The sequence below is a fragment of the Mytilus californianus genome, unplaced genomic scaffold, assembly GCF_021869535.1.
Source record: "Mytilus californianus isolate M0D057914Y unplaced genomic scaffold, xbMytCali1.0.p SCAF_7, whole genome shotgun sequence".
In the NCBI taxonomy this organism is placed as follows: domain Eukaryota; kingdom Metazoa; phylum Mollusca; class Bivalvia; order Mytilida; family Mytilidae; genus Mytilus; species Mytilus californianus.
The window spans coordinates 17,303,822-17,322,260 of NW_026262723.1; the positions used below are offsets into that span (position 1 = coordinate 17,303,822).

The window sequence follows — 18,439 nt, forward strand, 5'->3', positions numbered from 1 at the left end:
ACTAGAGTTGGGTAGGAGTTCCATCCTCCTTTGGCGAAATAAAACATATACAGTTTATGGGGGGGGGGGGGGGGGGGGCTAGGATGAAATTTGAAAAAAATAGGCAGTAGGAGTTTTGAGTAAAAAAAATAGACAGGTTGACAATTTGTGTAAAAAAATTCAGGATAAACTAGTAAAAAAAAAGGCAGGACCGAATAGAGTAAAAAATAAAAAGGCAGGACAGAGATTACAACTAAAAAAAAAGCAGGACAAAATTTTTCATCTTAGCCCCCACCATAAAAATCAAATGGTAGCTCCCTTAGAGGGTAGTTGTTGTGGTGAAAATAATAAAAACTGGACCAACAAATCAATTTAATATGTTGATTGTTCGAGCACTGACTTCGAAACTTGATCTAGAGTATATTTTCTTTGTGGTTCTTAAAATCATTCATATGTTATATGTGCGTTTTATATACAAGGTTTGTTTCCTCATATTTTGTTCATCAATCATCATTGTATCACCGAGTCGTGTCTCGTGCAGTCATCAGAAAAATACATGTATGTTATTTACCTGATATTATAAATTGTACCTGTGGGCGATTTCTTTAAAAATTGAATGTACATATAACTTGTAATTATACCTGTCCGAGGGAGCAGACATAGGATTGACCATTTGAGACCTCAGGATAAAATAACAAAAGTAGATCATCAACGGCTTTGGGATTCCGCGAGGACATCTTTCTTTTATTATTGTTCACCGGTGCATATCTCACTCTCGCGGGTTATTAACATCATTACTTATGACACATTGAAGTGAACATTCTTTCGCTTTCGTCTTAGCCTTCCGTTGGCTACAAGGAATTTCAGTGATATTTTAACTAAATTTGGATTTTAAGTGAAATATGCGACGGAGTTCGTGTGGGACATTTAGCCTGGTCCTGGCTACGTGTCTGGGACCAGTGGCTATTGCTCTTTTAGCAGTTTCTTTTGCCACGGATTATTGGATAGAATTCACAGTAGACAGAAACAGACTAGGGGCTTCTTTAAAAACAGATGCTACTAAAGCTAGATACACCTTCACAAGAAACAGGGGAATATTTCGTGAATGTTATTATGGGAACGATACAGATTGTGAGTATTTTGTTTACATTTAAATGATATATCTACATGTTTTGTTTTGATTATTTACTTATGATTTATTTATTTATGCTTTTATCTATATTGTAAACTCTGCCTAAAATATTATAGATTAACCATATATCAACTGCATGCTATATCGATGAATGGTGCACTCGATTCCTCGCAGCATAACGTTCAGTTTGAAATGCGTAAACCTTTTTTTCTGGTGTATAATGTCTGATTTTATCCCCACCTCTACTCTCCCATAACTATGATTATTACACTACTGCTGGTTTTTTTTTGCATGTAGCACTATATTCATTGGAGCTGCGATGTATTTCGTTTATTTTGTTTGAGAGAATATTCATCATGTCTCGGGCAAGCTTATTTTTTGTTCAGTTCTTACTAGGTGAGGATATTCATTACCGATAACTTTATTTACTAACTCAGGCACCCTAGGTGCAACAAGAGTAATAATATCAGCAATGTTACCGAAATCCTGCTGGCTACCTCCCAGAAAATCAAATGGCCATCCCCTTACAAGAACTATGTTGTAATTTTCAGCTCCATACAACTAACATAAGGGAAAAAAAACCAAGTGTCACATATGGCATGCCAGGTGATGGTTGTTTATAGTGAAGGCCTTTACGCGAAATTTTGGATGTATTTTTTTTTTAATACTGTAAAACTTAATACATCTTAGTATACGATCGAGTTAGTCTGATCTTGTTACAATAATTTGATCAGGTTTGGAAAAAAAATGAATAAGGAGTTTATAGCGCACAGAATATAAGCCATGCCCCCTGAAAATATATATATGATTTTGTACACTTGCTCCCTTAAGAATTATTTTCAAAAACGATGGGGGAATACGAACCTATATATGTAAAACTTACATTCTATATAATACATATTGTTCCACATTTCGAAATGGAAAAGGGGGGGGGTGTCAGTGGCGGATTAAGGAGAGCCCTGTCCCCCTTTATGGAGATACATGTATGGTTAAATGGTTAATTCATAGTCTTTTTAGAAGTTTTACTCCTACGTCTTGTTTAAATGTACATCTATATAACGTCAATTAGATTTTAACACTTGTTCGCAAAGATTGATCTTTGTAGGATATGTGTCTCATTGGCAACAATACCACATCTCGCGATATATCATTAATGTAGATTTTCACACTTTCTATCCCTAGGACTATTTTCAAGTGGAGGGGACAATATGATATTAAAATTAAACCTGCATCTTTATAAATTGTTAAGAAGTTTAAATTTGAAATTTATCCCGCGAAGAACAACTTTTAAAATGTGGATAAGAAACTACGTTAAATCTACAACTTAAGTTTTAACCTACATTTGAATAATTAGATAGAAGAAGATGTGGTATGAGTGCCAATGAGACAACTCTCCATCCAAGTCAATATTTATAAAAGTAAACCATTATAGGTCAAAAAACGGTCTTCAACACGGAGCTTTGGCTCACACCGAACAGCAAGCTATAAAGGGACCCAAAAATTACTAGAGTAAAACCATTCAAACGGGAAAACCAACGGTCTAATCTATATAAAAAACGAGAAACGAGAAACACTTATGAACCACATTAACAAACGACAACTACTAAACATACTAAAACCGAGGAAAGATTCTAGTCTTGATATCCTGTTGTAACACGTGTGATTTCTCTTGTGTACGATAATAATTAAAACTGTTTGTATTTTATTTGTATGTAATGCTATGACCAACTGATCTTTCTGCATTAATCATCTGCATGATATTAACTATGTTAACTTTGTTATAGTAATGTCCTCTTGTATACCTGTATGCGTCAGATGTTATGAATACATCTTGAAATCTTTTTACTACATTAATAAAAAGATAATACTAGTAATTAAAATGTTGTCACTTGCTAGATAGTTATAATTTCCCGGGTGGGTGTAAATAAAAAAACTTAAATAGTAAACTAATATGAAAGACCATCTGGTTCTAAAATTCATTTTAATATCAACAAATGCAACTATATGCATTTTCAAAGAAGTTTGTACACTGAACCATTTGCCTTTTAAAAAATACAAAATCTTTAAGATTAGTGAGATTTTTTCGGTTATATAAATTGTGTTTTTTATTATATGCCAATTGCCGTAAAATTGTGCATTGACATGAAACGGGTTGAAATATCTTTCAAATAAAAATCTACCACAAATTGACCTGGACAGTTCTATAATAAGTAGAGTATAACTATAACAAAGAGCTTGGAATTTACTATCTACTCGGGATGGCTATGATATTTTCTTGAACCTTCCCAGGGATCGAATTTGTCAAACGATTAGGTTTCACGTGCGATATTTTCTATCTAGATGAGAACACGATCTGAGTTACATTTTGTAATGAGAGAAAGTTTTGCTTGAAGAATTGAAAATCATTTTGTGTCGAATTTGACCGAACAATGGAAAACGCTCGACCATCCCTTTCCAGAACAGAAAGGTACATGTAATCACTTATACTGGCGTTCCTGAAACACTGCTGATTGTTTATTTAGGTACATGTAATCCTAAATATTGACGTTCCTGAGACACTGCTGTTTGTACATTTAGGTACGTGCTTTCCCTCATACTGGCATTCTTGGAACACTGACGTTTGTACATTTAGGTACATGTAATCCCACATAATGGTGTTCCTGGAACACTCACGTTTGTACATTAAGGTAAATGTAATATCCAGTATTGGCGTTCCTGACACACTGCTGGTTGTTCATTTAGGTTCAAGTAATCCCCTTACTGACAACGTTACTAAAACGACTAAAACACTGCTGCTTGTACATGTAGGTACATTTCATCCCTCATACTGGTGTTCCTGAAACACTGCTGTCTGTACATTTAGGTACATTTATACCCCGTTACTGGCGTTGAAACACTGCTGATTGTACATTTAGGTTCATGTAATCCCCCTACTGACAAAGTTCCTGAAACACTGCTGATTGTACTTGTAGGTACATGTAATCCTAAATACTGACGTTCCTTATATACTGCTGTTTGTACATTTAGGTGCATGCTATCCCTCATCTGTTTGTACATTTAAGTACATGTAATATCCAATACAGACGTTCCTGAAACACTGCTGTTTGTACATTCAGGTACGTGTACATGTAATTCTAAATACTGACGTTCCCCAAACACTGCTGATTGTACATGTAATCCCTCATACTGACGTTCCTGAAAACACTGATGATTGTTCATGTAATCCGCCTACTGACATCGTTTCTGAAACACTACTGATTGTACATGTAGGTACGTGTAACGTATACTGGCGTTCCTGAAACACTACTGATTGTACATGTAGGTACGTGTAACGTATACTGGCATTCCTGAAACACTACTGATTGTACATGTAGGTACGTGTAACGTATACTGGCGTTCCTGAAACACTACTGATTGTACATGTAGGTACGTGTAACGTATACTGGCATTCCTGAAACACTACTGATTGTACATGTAGGTACGTGTAACGTATACTGGCGTTCCTGAAACACTACTGATTGTACATGTAGGTACGTGTAACGTATACTGGCATTCCTGAAACACTACTGAGTGTACATGTAGGTACGTGTAACGTATACTGGCATTCCTGAAACACTACTGATTGTACATGTAGGTACATGTAACGTATACTGGCGTTCCTGAAACACTGCTGATTTGTTGCTGTATATCGATTCATAATGTTTTTTTCATTTATTGTTTTGTATATAAATCAGGCCGTTAGTTTTCTCGTTTGAATTGTTTGACATTTATCATTTCGGGGCCTTTTATAGCTTGTTATGTTTGCTTATTGTTGAAGGTGGTACGGTGACCTGTTGTTGCTTACTTCTACATAATTTGGTCTCCTGTGGAGATATTTGAACATGATGATTTTATGTGTTCACTTTTTGTACTTTATCTGTTTTGTTATTTATATCAAGTATCATTGTATGTAACACTTTTCTTTTCAAGTTTGTATGGTCATAATTATGTTTATGTACATATGTACAACATGTACAATAAATGCATTTGAAAATTTAACATATGTCTATTTATATCATAACTTCTCAAAGAACTACACAATCTACAATGTAATGAATTGGTGACAATTATAAACATGAAACTATTAATCAGTTTTAATTTGTCAACATCAATCATTTTAACTTCCAAAAAAACTGGACCTGATGGAAAATTCTAAATATTAAAATCGTACTTGCATAAACACATCAGATTCGGCTTCTCTCTCTCTCTCTCTCTCACTTTGTGACCGATTACTTTTTTCCACTTCATACTGACATGGTAAATTTCATCAGCCATTCCATTTTATAGACACGATTTTTTTAAATTCATCTCCGGGCGTGTTCTGGACAATTTGTTAAGCTTTAAATACATATTGCACTTCTAATGAAACTGCAAACCCCTTTTTATAGGTAGTTTAAGACAATGCTAATGCGTTTTAGCATATATAAACATTGCAAAACTGAAGTAATTGAATTGGTCACATATTTTAAAATACACGTGTTGATATATTGTGCTTGTTTAGCTTTGTGAGTTGATTGAGTATTTGTTCCATGCTGAACGGCCAGTGGCAAATATTTCGTGCATATTCAAGACGATGACAAATTGAACATTAAATCAGAACAGAAGGGTCTTATAAGGTGGGTCGACCGGGACGAAAAGCGGAAAATTTGGATTTCCACTGGGCAAACAAGAGAATGATATTGATGGGGCGTTACTTTTGCCTCATAACAAGCCATAGAGTGTTAAAACATTGTTCACATGTACGTATGGATCAATTGTGGCGTATAAATCCCAAGTTTATTATTAAAGACTATATGTAGCTTTAAAAAAACTTACTTGTAATGTTATAAAGCTGAGAATAGACTGTCAATTTATCTTAACGTATTTCAGCTATATATATATATCTGATGTTCAGTAGATGTCGTTTGTTGATGTGGTTCATAAGTGTTTCTCGTTTCTCGTTTTTTATATAGATTAGACCGTTGGTTTTCCCGTTTGAATGGTTTTACACTAGTAATTTTTGGGGCCCTTTATAGCTTACTGTTCGGTGTGAGCCAAGGCTCCGTACTGTGACCTATACTGGTTTACTTTTATAAATTTTGACTTGGATGGAGAGTTGTCTCGTTGGCACTCATACCACATCTTCTTATATCTATATATATTATAATAGTTGTTTTAGAAAAAAACGTTAAAATGTAGCTGTGAGTAGATTGTGTGCAAATAACTATGAATGATTTAGTGTTCGTATGTGGAATAAGCTGGTTATGCATACATTGTGAATTGTAGCTATATTGAGAACAGAAAGACGGATAATTGTATATACACATTGTGAACAATGTCATGAACAGTGGAACGTAGCTGTTGATGTTGATATATTGTGAACAGGTAGACGGATATCTCTACAAACACACTGTGAGCATGTTTCAGCTTCCCAATTGTGAACTTTCTATTTCTATATTAAGCAACATTCCACCAGCACCTGCATATGAAGTAAATATCATCTGCCCGCTGATACGATAGTCAAGAGTTTGCAGTTTCTATCATGATTTCCTTGATAGAGGGTTGCTTTTTACAAGGAAGCTGTTAAACCAAGAGTTGCAATTCTGAATAAAAAATCCTTATGTCATTTTTACATCGGATGACCGTGAGGGCATTCCGGTGTATTGTTGCTACAGAGATTTCTACTCACGTGACTTTCGTTTTTGACTGGTAACCGATCGTATAAATACGCGGACATTATCGAGTGCAAAATAACATTCCTTATCGCTTGTAGTTTTATCAATAAATATTCATGAAAATAATTTTAAGAACATAGATGAATGATACGAAAATACCGAAAAATTGTGTTAACGCACGCGGAAGAATTTCTCAAGAACGTTTTGCAACAAACGCGGGAAAATATGAATGCCTACTCAAATACAATCTGTTAGAAAAACGAATTATAATTACAGAAGAGTATCTACCATGCACTGCGCTATCATTAGAATAGTAGAATAGAATGATATACAAATGAATGCATATTATATTTAACTGTTATACAAATATTAATATAATATATAACAACAAACCAGAGTATACCGATAACAAATGATTTTATCACTGCAATATAATAGTTATTACGGTGAGGTTGAATTCCCTGTCATTTATTCATCATACACACAGGAACTTGTCTGAAAAAAAACATATCTATGTACCTTAACCTAACTTTCAGGTATAGAGATGTGATTTTTTTTTCTGAGACAAGTGCTTGTGACCATCCACCAGAACTTGCGGTCATCCGATGTTCAGTACTTCAGTACTTTGATTTATACTACCAATCTGAGTCAGTTGTAAAATTTTATGTTTCAATTCTGCCCTTTTTCTTGTTTTATTATAGTGAGCAATGATGGTTACGTAACTTTCCTGACTGCATCACCGGGTTAATATTGACGTTAGATTATCTCCGTCAAGGTCGTGTTTTCGATTCGCGACTTCCACAGAGTGGCAATGAAATATTTCAGATACTACGATTAAGCATATCTTTTATATTCACCGAACCATGCAAACAATCGCATCATTTTTAAATCCATCGAAGCACAACCAATATAAAGACCACCATAAAATCACTGAATACCGGATCAAGCAAATACAATGGGATATTGTCAATTTCACAGGATTTATATTTCAAAATTCATGTCAAAGGAAACTGACAATAGGACAATAGGTCAGGACATTCGGGTATTAAAAGATGTTATCGATAGGATGGTTTGAATATTTTAAACCCATTTAAACGAATGTACCTACCATTTGAACATCCAATTTCATTTGTAACACACTTTTTCACTTTGAAGATTACATATTGATAAGAAATTTCAATATTTTATTCGATTTTAATGGTTCTGTTTTGCATTAAACGTTGCAATATCGTGTTTGTGAATTTTGATGACCCGATTATTATAATTATTCTGATAAAACATTTAAAACTTTACCAACTGGAAATATAAACAACAACAAAATAACTTCAAACATGAAATTAATACTAGTAATGATAAAGTAATGCATTAAAAACTCAACGATTGACCTCAGACTCCAAAGAGTAAATGATTCAAACTCGTGTAAATACATCCTCAGGCTCTTAGATCATTTAGACCCAGTTTTTTTTCTGTTATTTTCTGTTATTTTATAGTTTAGAGATATGTTGTTTTTCATAAATCTTCAGATCTTAACTATTTCATCTTATCTTTCTTCTTGTAACGTGTTCTCAATCTTACCAATGAAATCTTACTTTATAAGAACTATATGTATAACACCTCTTTTCCAATAAACATGGAACCTAATTATACAGTGGGGCTGTGGTGTAGACTTGTCCCATCCGTGCTGAGGGGCCACGGTCGGTTTGGTCATACAGGATGTATGAGTTCGCAGCTACACCCACGGGCGGTCGGAATACGGACATCAACTCTGGTATCTGGTATCCCGGGTCGAGACAACGCCACCCTTTCTTCATATCAAAAAAAAACTTGCACATTTTTTACGGGGTTCCTAGTTGCATAATTGACTTGTTGCAAGGCAATGTTTGTGCATATCTAACATATACTCTCATATTCAGTGCCAGGTCCATTTTTCCTTACGCTATTTCGGTCGATCCACTTAGCAGACCCAACTTATCTGTGTTTAATTTGTCAAATTTGTTCTCTCCGGCATAAATAAATGCCATTAGTTGTGAAGCAATAAACACTTTATCAATCAATTTAATTGTATCGTAATATGTTTGTTGTGTACTGAAAATACTCATAGGTCTTAATCAAGTGTGTCGACTTATTCGTCATTTTTAAGTGAAATAAATCTAAAATTTGCACTGATACATCACCCTACAGCACAATTGTATGTAATTTACTATCATAAAAAGTCTAACAAGTGCATTTTTTACAAACTAGTTGCTAACCTCAAGCAAAAATATATGTATGTTATAATCCGAGAAAGTAAAACGATTATACACTTAACAAACAACAACATAAAGGCGTCATAATATGACAATCCTTATCATTAACTGTCACATTTGTGTTTTTTTTTATTGCAAAATATTTGCATATCGGGCAGGATAAATTAAATATGTTAATTATAATTACATTTTAATTATAAAGACAAGGACTTTTTTGAAACATAAGTTTTAATGACCTGCTCTTATAAAAATGATAAAATTATATGTACAATAGTTTGTTCTTATATTGTGCTATTACACCACTGTCCCAGGTTAGGGGAGGGGGGTTGAGCGCTCACAAACATGTTGAGACCGCCACATTCTTTATGTGCCTGTCCCAAGTCAGGAGCCTGTAGTTCAGTGGTTGTCGTTGGTTCATGTCTGTTATGTTGTTTTTTTTCGTTAATTTGTTTTGTTATAAATTAGGCCGTTAGTTTTCTCAATTGAATTGTTTCATATTTTTCATGTCGTGGCCTTTTATAGCCGACTATACGGTATGGGTTTTTCTCATTGTTGAAGACCGTACGGTTGCCTATAATTGCTTACATCCACTTTATTTGAACTTTGGTGGATAGTTGTCTCATTGGCAATCATACCTCATCTCGCTCTTTTTATAATGGCAGAGAAATAAGAAACATATCTTTTTTATTTATATATGTGCATCAAACGGTAAATAAATCAAAGACGGTACAAATCGGTGTTAAAATAAAATGTATGCAGATGCGGATCCAGGATTTTGAAAAGGGAAAGGAGCGGTGCCCCAAAACAAGGCAACGTTTGTAGTAGGACATGTAAAAAGTCTATGCATTAACCATATAAGTAGCTTCATAAGGGGGACCCGGGTACCTTGTTCCTTACATCCGCCTCTGGTATGCAGTCAGGAAACTGCAAACTAACAACCAATGATACGTTTATCATACGTGAATTCTACATGCTAGTAGTATAATGTACAGGTGGGAAAAAAATAGGCCGTGCGAGACCCTCATGGGTAGTCAAGGTCGTGAAACACACCCGTAGTTACATGTACTAGAGTAAACTTTTTGGACAACTTTAAGAAGTTTAATTCAGGATAGTATTTCTTTTGCCTCCACCCACCACCGCTCATGAAACAAACAAATATATATGCTTTTGTTCTAAAAAACGGCCCTTTTTTGTTGAGCTTTTATAGTTGGAGCCACTGCTTTTTGTGTTTTACAACTTTTTATAAAGCATTAGTTCAAAATTTACTCCATATATGACTTTCTTTTCAGTGGTTTTCAGAAATGCAGACGGTATTGTTGATAGCAATTGCTTCCATATTTCATACAAATTCCCAGAAACCACAAATGTTGATTATTCAGCGGATTTTTCCACACGTATACGTAAGTTTAATACGTTTAATATCTAATTTCAGGACAGTGCTGAGGAGATTCAGTCTTACCTGTTATAATCACACCATTTATAAATCTCATAAAAACAATAACTGGCACAAGTAATCGGTTCAAGATGACAACTTAAGCTTGAATGTTTTTTTAAGAAACAGTTCGTTTGCAAGCCCGTCTCTGTAGGTTACGTCTAGGACAAAACCTCAAAACTTTGATAAAAACGTATACTGATTGTATTTCTATTGATGGAATGGGTAAGTTTATGAAGTTTTAAGAGATATAAACAAATGTTCTGCTTTGTAGTATCACAATTAAGCTAACGCACACACGTGCATTGTCCGAACATTATACAATGTATGCGAATAAACATATTTTTATGATTTGATGTGGTAATTTTATTTTATGAACTACTAGTATCTTAAAGCTGTAAAACGGTTTCTGGATGATAACTTCAGTTCGCTAGCGCAGTGAATAATTTAAAAGATTACAAGCCAACATACATGTATCAGCCAAGCGGATTGTACTTAATATCAATTTCTATTGCATATGCATATGTTAATTGCTTGATTGATTGCTATTAAACATCCAGGGGCAAATAATGCAGGTATATTCAAGGTGAGAACATATAAACGAGTAGACGAATCCACATTGATTGTACTAGAACGACACGCTGAGTCGAATTTTATTCCTAGTACCCATGAATTTAATGTTGATGCACCAATTAAAACATCCATAGCACTAAACATATTTGATTTAATGCTATTGTTTTGTCTTTTCAGATTTAATGAGATGTCATATGGCCTTCTTTATTATGGCCTTAGTGTTCTTTTTAATCTCATACGTGTTTGGTGCTGTTGTTTGCTGTTGGCGAAGGTCAAAATGGGCGTACTGTGCGGGTTTCTGTGCATATTTTTCAGGTATTGTTTTGGTCTTTCACATTGTAATATACATACATTATGTATTATTTGTAAAAAAAGGTAAATTTCTTCCATGATGATATAAACCACACATACATATGAGTGCGCATACATTTGACGATGGTCTAATGTATAATATGCAACAGCGATCCTGTAATGCGAATGAACATACATGTATTGCTACTTCCAATTGACCCAGAGAAGAGGGACTTGGTGGTGTTTAGAGAATAATGTGCAAAACATAGAGAATTTAACATCAGCAAAAAAAAACTATATTTGGGATTTGATCCGAGAATCAAGCACTTGTATAGCATAATTATAATAACCAGGGGATACCTGAGAAAATGAGTGACTACACACCGCATACTCTTCGTTTAAAGATATTGTTGATAATTTCTATCTAATAAATGATATGTATTATTAGCCAATTGTTATAAAATTATACTTCGATCGATCAATAACGTAAAATAAAATAATACATAAAAAGGATAAAAGGATTCACCGAAAATACTGGACAGTACATTAGACCACATCAACAGAAACACCAGAACACTACAAGCAACATACATACAAACATGATTACACCAACGAGCAATACTTATTTGATAGGGCTTGAAATTTTGTCTGCAACTGGCAATCTAAGGACCCCTCAGAGAGTTGTTTTCAATGCTATCTTAACGTGCAGAGAAGTTAGCACTCACTCTACGTTGGGCATCGGATTTAACTACTCTATTCCTGACAGACATTTAAGAAATCATGAAAATGAAAAATCGATTGCATGTTCCATGTTTGTCAGCCCTATAGCTCCATCTCGAAATTAATGATTGTACATGCATAAAAAAACTGAGGTATAGCAAAATACCTCCTCCTTTGAAGATGGTGGTACTGTGCATGTATTCTAATAACACCGTAACAAAGCATGGCAAATTGAATGAAATGCAAAAGCTGAATAAAAGTATAAAAACATAGAAGTTGTACAAAAAAAAATGAAAATTATATAGATGGTAAACGTAAATAATGAAAAACAGATGCTTCACGAACAATCATTTATTTTCAGCATTTTGTACTGCAGCAGCTATAGCCTTTTTCCATGGTGCTGAATATCTAGAAAGAAATAAAATAAGAGATGAACCTCAGTTTTATCAGGCCTGGGACCCAGTATGTATAATTTGTTTTATATTCCCTCATGGACTGAGTCGAATATGTAAAATTTATATGAAGTTAATGCTTGTACCAAGTTAGGAGCATGTAATTCAGTGGTCATCATTGGTCGCTGTCTGGCATACTTGTTTTTCACTTGATGTTTTGTCATAAATCGGTCTTTCGATTATCTCGTTTGAATTGTGTCACATTTTGTCATGACGGCGACTTTTATAGCTGGCTATACGGTATGGGTTTTCCTCATTGTTGAAGTTTGTAGGGTGACCTATATTTGCTTACCATGAACCACGTCATTTGAACTGTGGTGGATAGTTGTCTCATTAACATTCATTCAACATCTCCTTATTTAAGTATATAGAATTATATTTAAATAAACATGCAATCATCCTTTTTAGCATTAAAATAAAAGATTGATTAATCTGTTCTGAAAATTTAAATTTGGTGTCTCAACTCCCGGATGTTACTTCTTCTTCCGAATACGGGAGTAGACTCCTAGGTAGGAGTGTAAAACTTCCCGGAACTTATGTGCTATGTACATATGGACTTTATTTAAATTACTATAAACAATAAAGTAAAATTATAGTCTATATAATAACATATATACATTATGTATAGTGGCTTTGGTGATTTAATAAGTTGGTGTGGGTCCTTCAAATGTTAGAGTGGATATGCTACTATTGAAGGATTCCAGGGTGTCAGACATACCTATAGCTTCAGGTAGTGAATTCCAGTCAGAGATGGTTTTCGGATAAAAAGAATATTTATAGAATAAAATTGAGAATGGAAATGGGGAATATGTCAAAGAGACAACAACCCGAGCAAACTAGCAGATAACAGCCGAAGGCCACCAATGGGTCTCCAACGCAGCGAGAAAATCCCGCACCCGGAGGTGGTCCTCAGCTGGCCCCTAAATAAAAATGTGTACTAGTTCAGTGAAAATCGACGTCATACTAAACTCCAAAACATATAAATGAACTAAAATTAAAAAAACATACAAGTCTTTATTAGTTGCTATTTGCCGAAATTTATGTTGCCCCTAGTACGTCTATCAGATTTTGTTAAATTGTCCTTTGGAACTTCTACTAACCCCCAGTTAATTATATATAGCATTGTTAATCTAGCTTTTCCCGACTGTTCCGTAAACTTTCCCATTGCAAAGAATTCATCATGTTGGAAACTGCTCCAGGTCTTCTGTCTTTATAATCGTTATAGACAAATCTGGCTGCTTTACGCTGAATCTGCTCAACCTGAGTGATGTGGTGCTTTTTATACGGATCCCAGACAGGGGAAGAGTATTCGACGACTGGACGGACAAGTGATGTGTACGTAAGGTTTATAACCTTACGTGTGCAGTTTTTGTCTCGCCTTGACGGAGTCAAAAAGCGAGACATAGGTATGCTGTTTCCGGCATCGGCGGCGACGGCGGCGTCGACAATGTATTAGTTTGTGATTAGGTCTAGTTCATGGTGAACCACTAGTGGTAGGTCAATGATATTTGGTATGCAGTTGTATTAGCATTGGCACATCTCATTACCATGGAGATAATTTGGCCCCGCCCCTTCAATCAAGGTCTATTGACTTTGAAACTTTTCATAGTTTACATGTATTAGTTTGTAATTAGGTCAATTTATGGGGAACCACTAGTGGTAGGTCAATGATATTTGGTATGCAGATGTATAAGCATTGGCATATCTCATTTCCATGGAGATTATTTGGCTCCGCCCCCTTAGTCATGGTCTATAGACTTTGAAAATTTTGCTAAGTTAACATGTATTAGTTTATGATTAGGTCAGTTCAAGGGGAACCATTAGTGGTAGGCCAATGTTAATTGGTGTTCAGTTGTATAAGCATTAGCACATCTCATTTCCATTGAGAACATTTGGCCCCGCCCCCTCAGTCATGGTCTATTTACTTTGAAAATTTTGCTTAGTTTACCGTGATGATGTATTAGTTTGTGATTAGATCAGTTAAAGATTACTGCTAATGTTAAGTCAATGATATTTGGTATGCAAATTTATTGGCATTTGCAAGTATCGTTTCCATGGAGATTATATAGCCCACCCCTGATCATGGTTCATTGACTTTGAAACTTTTACATAGTTTACAAGTTAATGTTTGTGTTTAGGTTTGTTTAAAGGGAACGACTTATAATAAGTCAATGGTATTTGGTATGCAGTTGTACTAGCACTGGCACATCTCATTTCATGGAGATTGTTTAGCCATGTACCTTCAGTCATGGTTCATCGACTTTGAATATTTGCATAACTTACATGTTAAAGTATTGCTATTTTAATTTCAACATTTGCATTATCAAAATTACAATAAGGCGAGATTTATCTCTGTGATAAGTTTATTTTAAATTTCTATGAAAAAAACCTAAGGTTTTATTTGCCTTGCAGGTAATATTATTTATATGTGTTCCCTTGTCAAGATCATGGCTCACTGTTACACCTAAATATTGACTGTCTTTTACTGATTGTAAAACATGATTATGCAATGTATAATCAAAAGCAGAAGGGTTAATTTTTTTAGAACTATGTATTATATAACATTTTTCAGGATTAAAATTCATTTGCCAATCCTGTTCCCATTGCACTAAACTAGTTAAATCTTTCTGAAGTAATTTTGCATCAGAATTATTATTTACATTTATATACAATAAGCGGTCATCTGCAAAAAGCCTTGCAATGCAAGTTACATGTTCTGGTTAGTCATTAATAAATTACAAAATAATGTTTCTATGAGCTACTCCTTCATAAAAAGCTCTTTTGCTTGCAAATTAATATCCTATTTATAATGACCCCGATGGACGATCAGTATCATTGACCACAAAACTTGCAGCCAAAACTGATTGACCCAACCTGCTTATATGAGGGATGGACATATGATAATCTCTATGACAAAATGTAACACAAATGTAACATATTTTTTATGTCGGGGCCTTTAATAGCCGACTATACTGTATGGGGTTTTCTCATTGTTGAAGGCCGTACTGTTACCTATAATTGCTTACATCCACTTCATTTGAACCTAGTTGGATAGTTGTTTCATTGGCAATCATACCACATTTCCTTATTTATAAAGTAATTTAAAATCGGTTAATAGGGTAAAAAAAAATAAGATATTGCCGGAGAAGCAAGAAACTAGAAGGATACACTAAATTAAAACCCCTTAGTAGTTGTGCTCCGAAACAAAGCAGGTGTTTTATCTATCTAGATCACATGGTCGAAGTATGTAACCAAGTAGCACTCTTGACATATATGCGTTGTTAATTTTTTCAATTATTCTAACAATAACATGACATTTCATTGTGCATGCATATAAAGCAAAAAGCTATACTTTAATGGCATTGAAAAGAAAATTATATACTTTTCCTTTTCAGATGTTAATTTAATAATGTGTTTACTTTTAGTCGATAAAGACAGCAACGGTTCGTGACTACCGATGGTCCTACATACTAGGTTGGGTTGGAATGGGAGTCGCAGCACTCACAGCAACGCTTTATGCAGTAGCTGGATGTTACATAGGATCAGAGCGTTATGAGGACAAAGACTATTTAGAAAAGAGACGTGGTCGAGAATACGGATACCAAGCATATGACAATAGGGCTTTTCCTATGGAACTGGCATATCCGGACCCCTATGCATATCCTCCACCTCATCGTGGTGGTCCATATCCCGGACCTCCTTATTATCCCGGCCCTTATGTATATGACATGGACACCCGTCGACCTCTACCAGCCGTTGGTTACGGCGAACCAGGTGCGCCGTATTGGACGTGGAGTGGCTAATTAAATGCGATAACAAATGTAGGAGAGATAACTCTAATTAGAAAAATATAATGCGAGGACAGAACTCCGTACTATATTATAGCGACATCATCAAATAATGATTGTTTGTTTTGTCTGTGAAATAAGTTTTTTTCTCACAAGATAGATCTACATTGTAAGAATGTTTTTTTGAAGTTGAATTAAAAAAGTGAAAGGTAAACAAAGTTAAGTATACGTGTAAAACAGTCATGGATGATAATTTTATGGGAAACACATTTGCATAATTATATAATAAGTCATAAATAACTCTAGTCAATCTTCAACGAAATTTTAACTATATTCAAATGAATCTTGTGCTTTTTATCTCATAATTCTGTATTGATCATTTCTGTATCCGTTAAGGGGATTGAATATCACTCAAGTCTGATATATTTTAACAGGATGTTGAAATTAAAGCATCTTATCAATATGATGAAATTTGAAACGGATAATATCTGCTACATTTCACTTTTGAATTTAGTTAATAGATTTCATGAACATTCGCTGTTGAAATAAAATTTCCCCTAAATTAAATAAAAAGTAGAAAAAAATCAACCAGAAAATTATAATAAATTGTTGAATACCGCTTTTAGTTATTCTTTGTTTTTCCTTTGGTGAAGATTGTCTTATTGGTGCACATGTGCATATGTGTACATTAAGTGTGTGCTCTACATGTTAAAGTATATACTTAAAAAAAACCTACTTTATATTTTAATCCTTTGTATGTATCTATTGCATAATATATTTATACCATTGAAATAAACAGACGTGTTTTTTATTATTATTTAAAGATTTAGAGCATTATAATACATTATTATACATTATTTTAACAAATCTATTTTCACGTACGTACATTAGAATCATAATTATATTAGCTAAATATTTACTACATTGACAAAGCTAGATTCAAAATACAAAAAGACCATTTACTGTTGACGTAAATAGACAGAATGTCAAAGTTTTCAAAATTATTGAAGTTCCATATTTGGAAAAAGAAATTTGTAACAGCTTTTTATTCTAATGTTAATCGAAAAAAATGTTAGACCTTTCCACAGTTATTTTGTTTTTTTACACAATAATATTAAAATACCATAATGACAAAAACTTTTTCAAGGTTGAACATGTTTTTTTTTGTGAAGAGAACTGAGCAGGATGTTATATACACAAATGTAGCTAATAAAATATGATCAGTTTGTTAGATTGTAATAAATAACTGAAAAACAATTCTGAGTTTATTTGACATCAACAACAGAGGCGGATTTAAGGGGAGGGGCTTATGGACCTTTATATATGATAAATGCATAGATTTTTTTACAATGATCACACTCCAAACGTTGGCTTGCCAGCCCCCTTTTTTCAAAATCCTGGATCGGCACCTGATCAATTAGAATTTCCGGCTACGTTTCAGCGGTTTTTAACAAAAGTAATATGGCGAGGTCACTAATGGAACAGGAACAACTAACCCTTCCGGAGCACATGAGTTCACCCAAGTGTTTTGATTGGGTTCGTGTTGCAAGCTCTTTAGTTTTCTGTTGTCTTGTGTCATCTTTTGTGCCTTACGTTTTATACTTTGCTAAATAGCGACATTTTGAAAATGGCTTGACAGAATTCCTCCAAACTTCACAAATACTACTACAGGACATGAACATTGTGCATCTGTGATCAGTTTCACAAAAGATCTTACGACGAAAGTTGATCGTAAGTCATGAACAATTCAGTATATTTACGATCAACTTTAGTCGTAAGACTTTTTGTGAAAATGATCACTGCTATTTAATTTTTTTTATATTGGTTTCATAGTTTTCCGTACCTCCATTTCTAGTTATATTAATTTAATAATCCTCAACAACTATTCCTTGAAAATAGATTTACAGAATTCCACCATATCTGCACAGATTCTTCTTCATGATATGAAGTTGCGCGCTTGCTATTTTCATTTTTTCTCTTAGTGGTTATGGGGTTTCCCATACCAAAACATGCTTATACATATATGTTTTATATATATTTGGAAACGGCAGACAACACACGTTTTCCTTGAAAGACTCGCGCATTTTTTTCTTTTGGTCACGTCTTAATTTGGCTTATGGTTTTTGGCTGGCC

At 34.3% G+C, this 18,439-nt stretch overlaps 1 protein-coding gene across 1 annotated transcript; it reads left to right on the plus strand.

The window, feature by feature from the left end:
• The first annotated feature begins 507 nt into the window (after positions 1–507).
• Positions 508–17,563, plus strand: LOC127709302 (uncharacterized). The gene is made up of 5 exons (XM_052214769.1): positions 508–1,110; positions 10,340–10,450; positions 11,233–11,370; positions 12,428–12,528; positions 15,944–17,563. The coding sequence occupies exons 1-5, from the start codon at positions 882–884 to the stop codon at positions 16,319–16,321; spliced, it is 957 nt and encodes a 318-aa protein (XP_052070729.1). The 5' UTR covers positions 508–881; the 3' UTR covers positions 16,322–17,563.
• Positions 17,564–18,439: the final 876 nt, after the last annotated feature.

Coding starts and splice junctions, on each gene's coding strand:
- LOC127709302 (XM_052214769.1), top strand. CDS start 882: ATGCGACGGAGTTCGTGTGGGACATTTAGCCTGGTCCTGGCTACGTGT. Junction 10,451..11,232: donor GGATTTTTCCACACGTATAC/GTAAGTTTAATA, acceptor TTGTCTTTTCAG/ATTTAATGAGATGTCATATG. Junction 12,529..15,943: donor TTTATCAGGCCTGGGACCCA/GTATGTATAATT, acceptor GTTTACTTTTAG/TCGATAAAGACAGCAACGGT.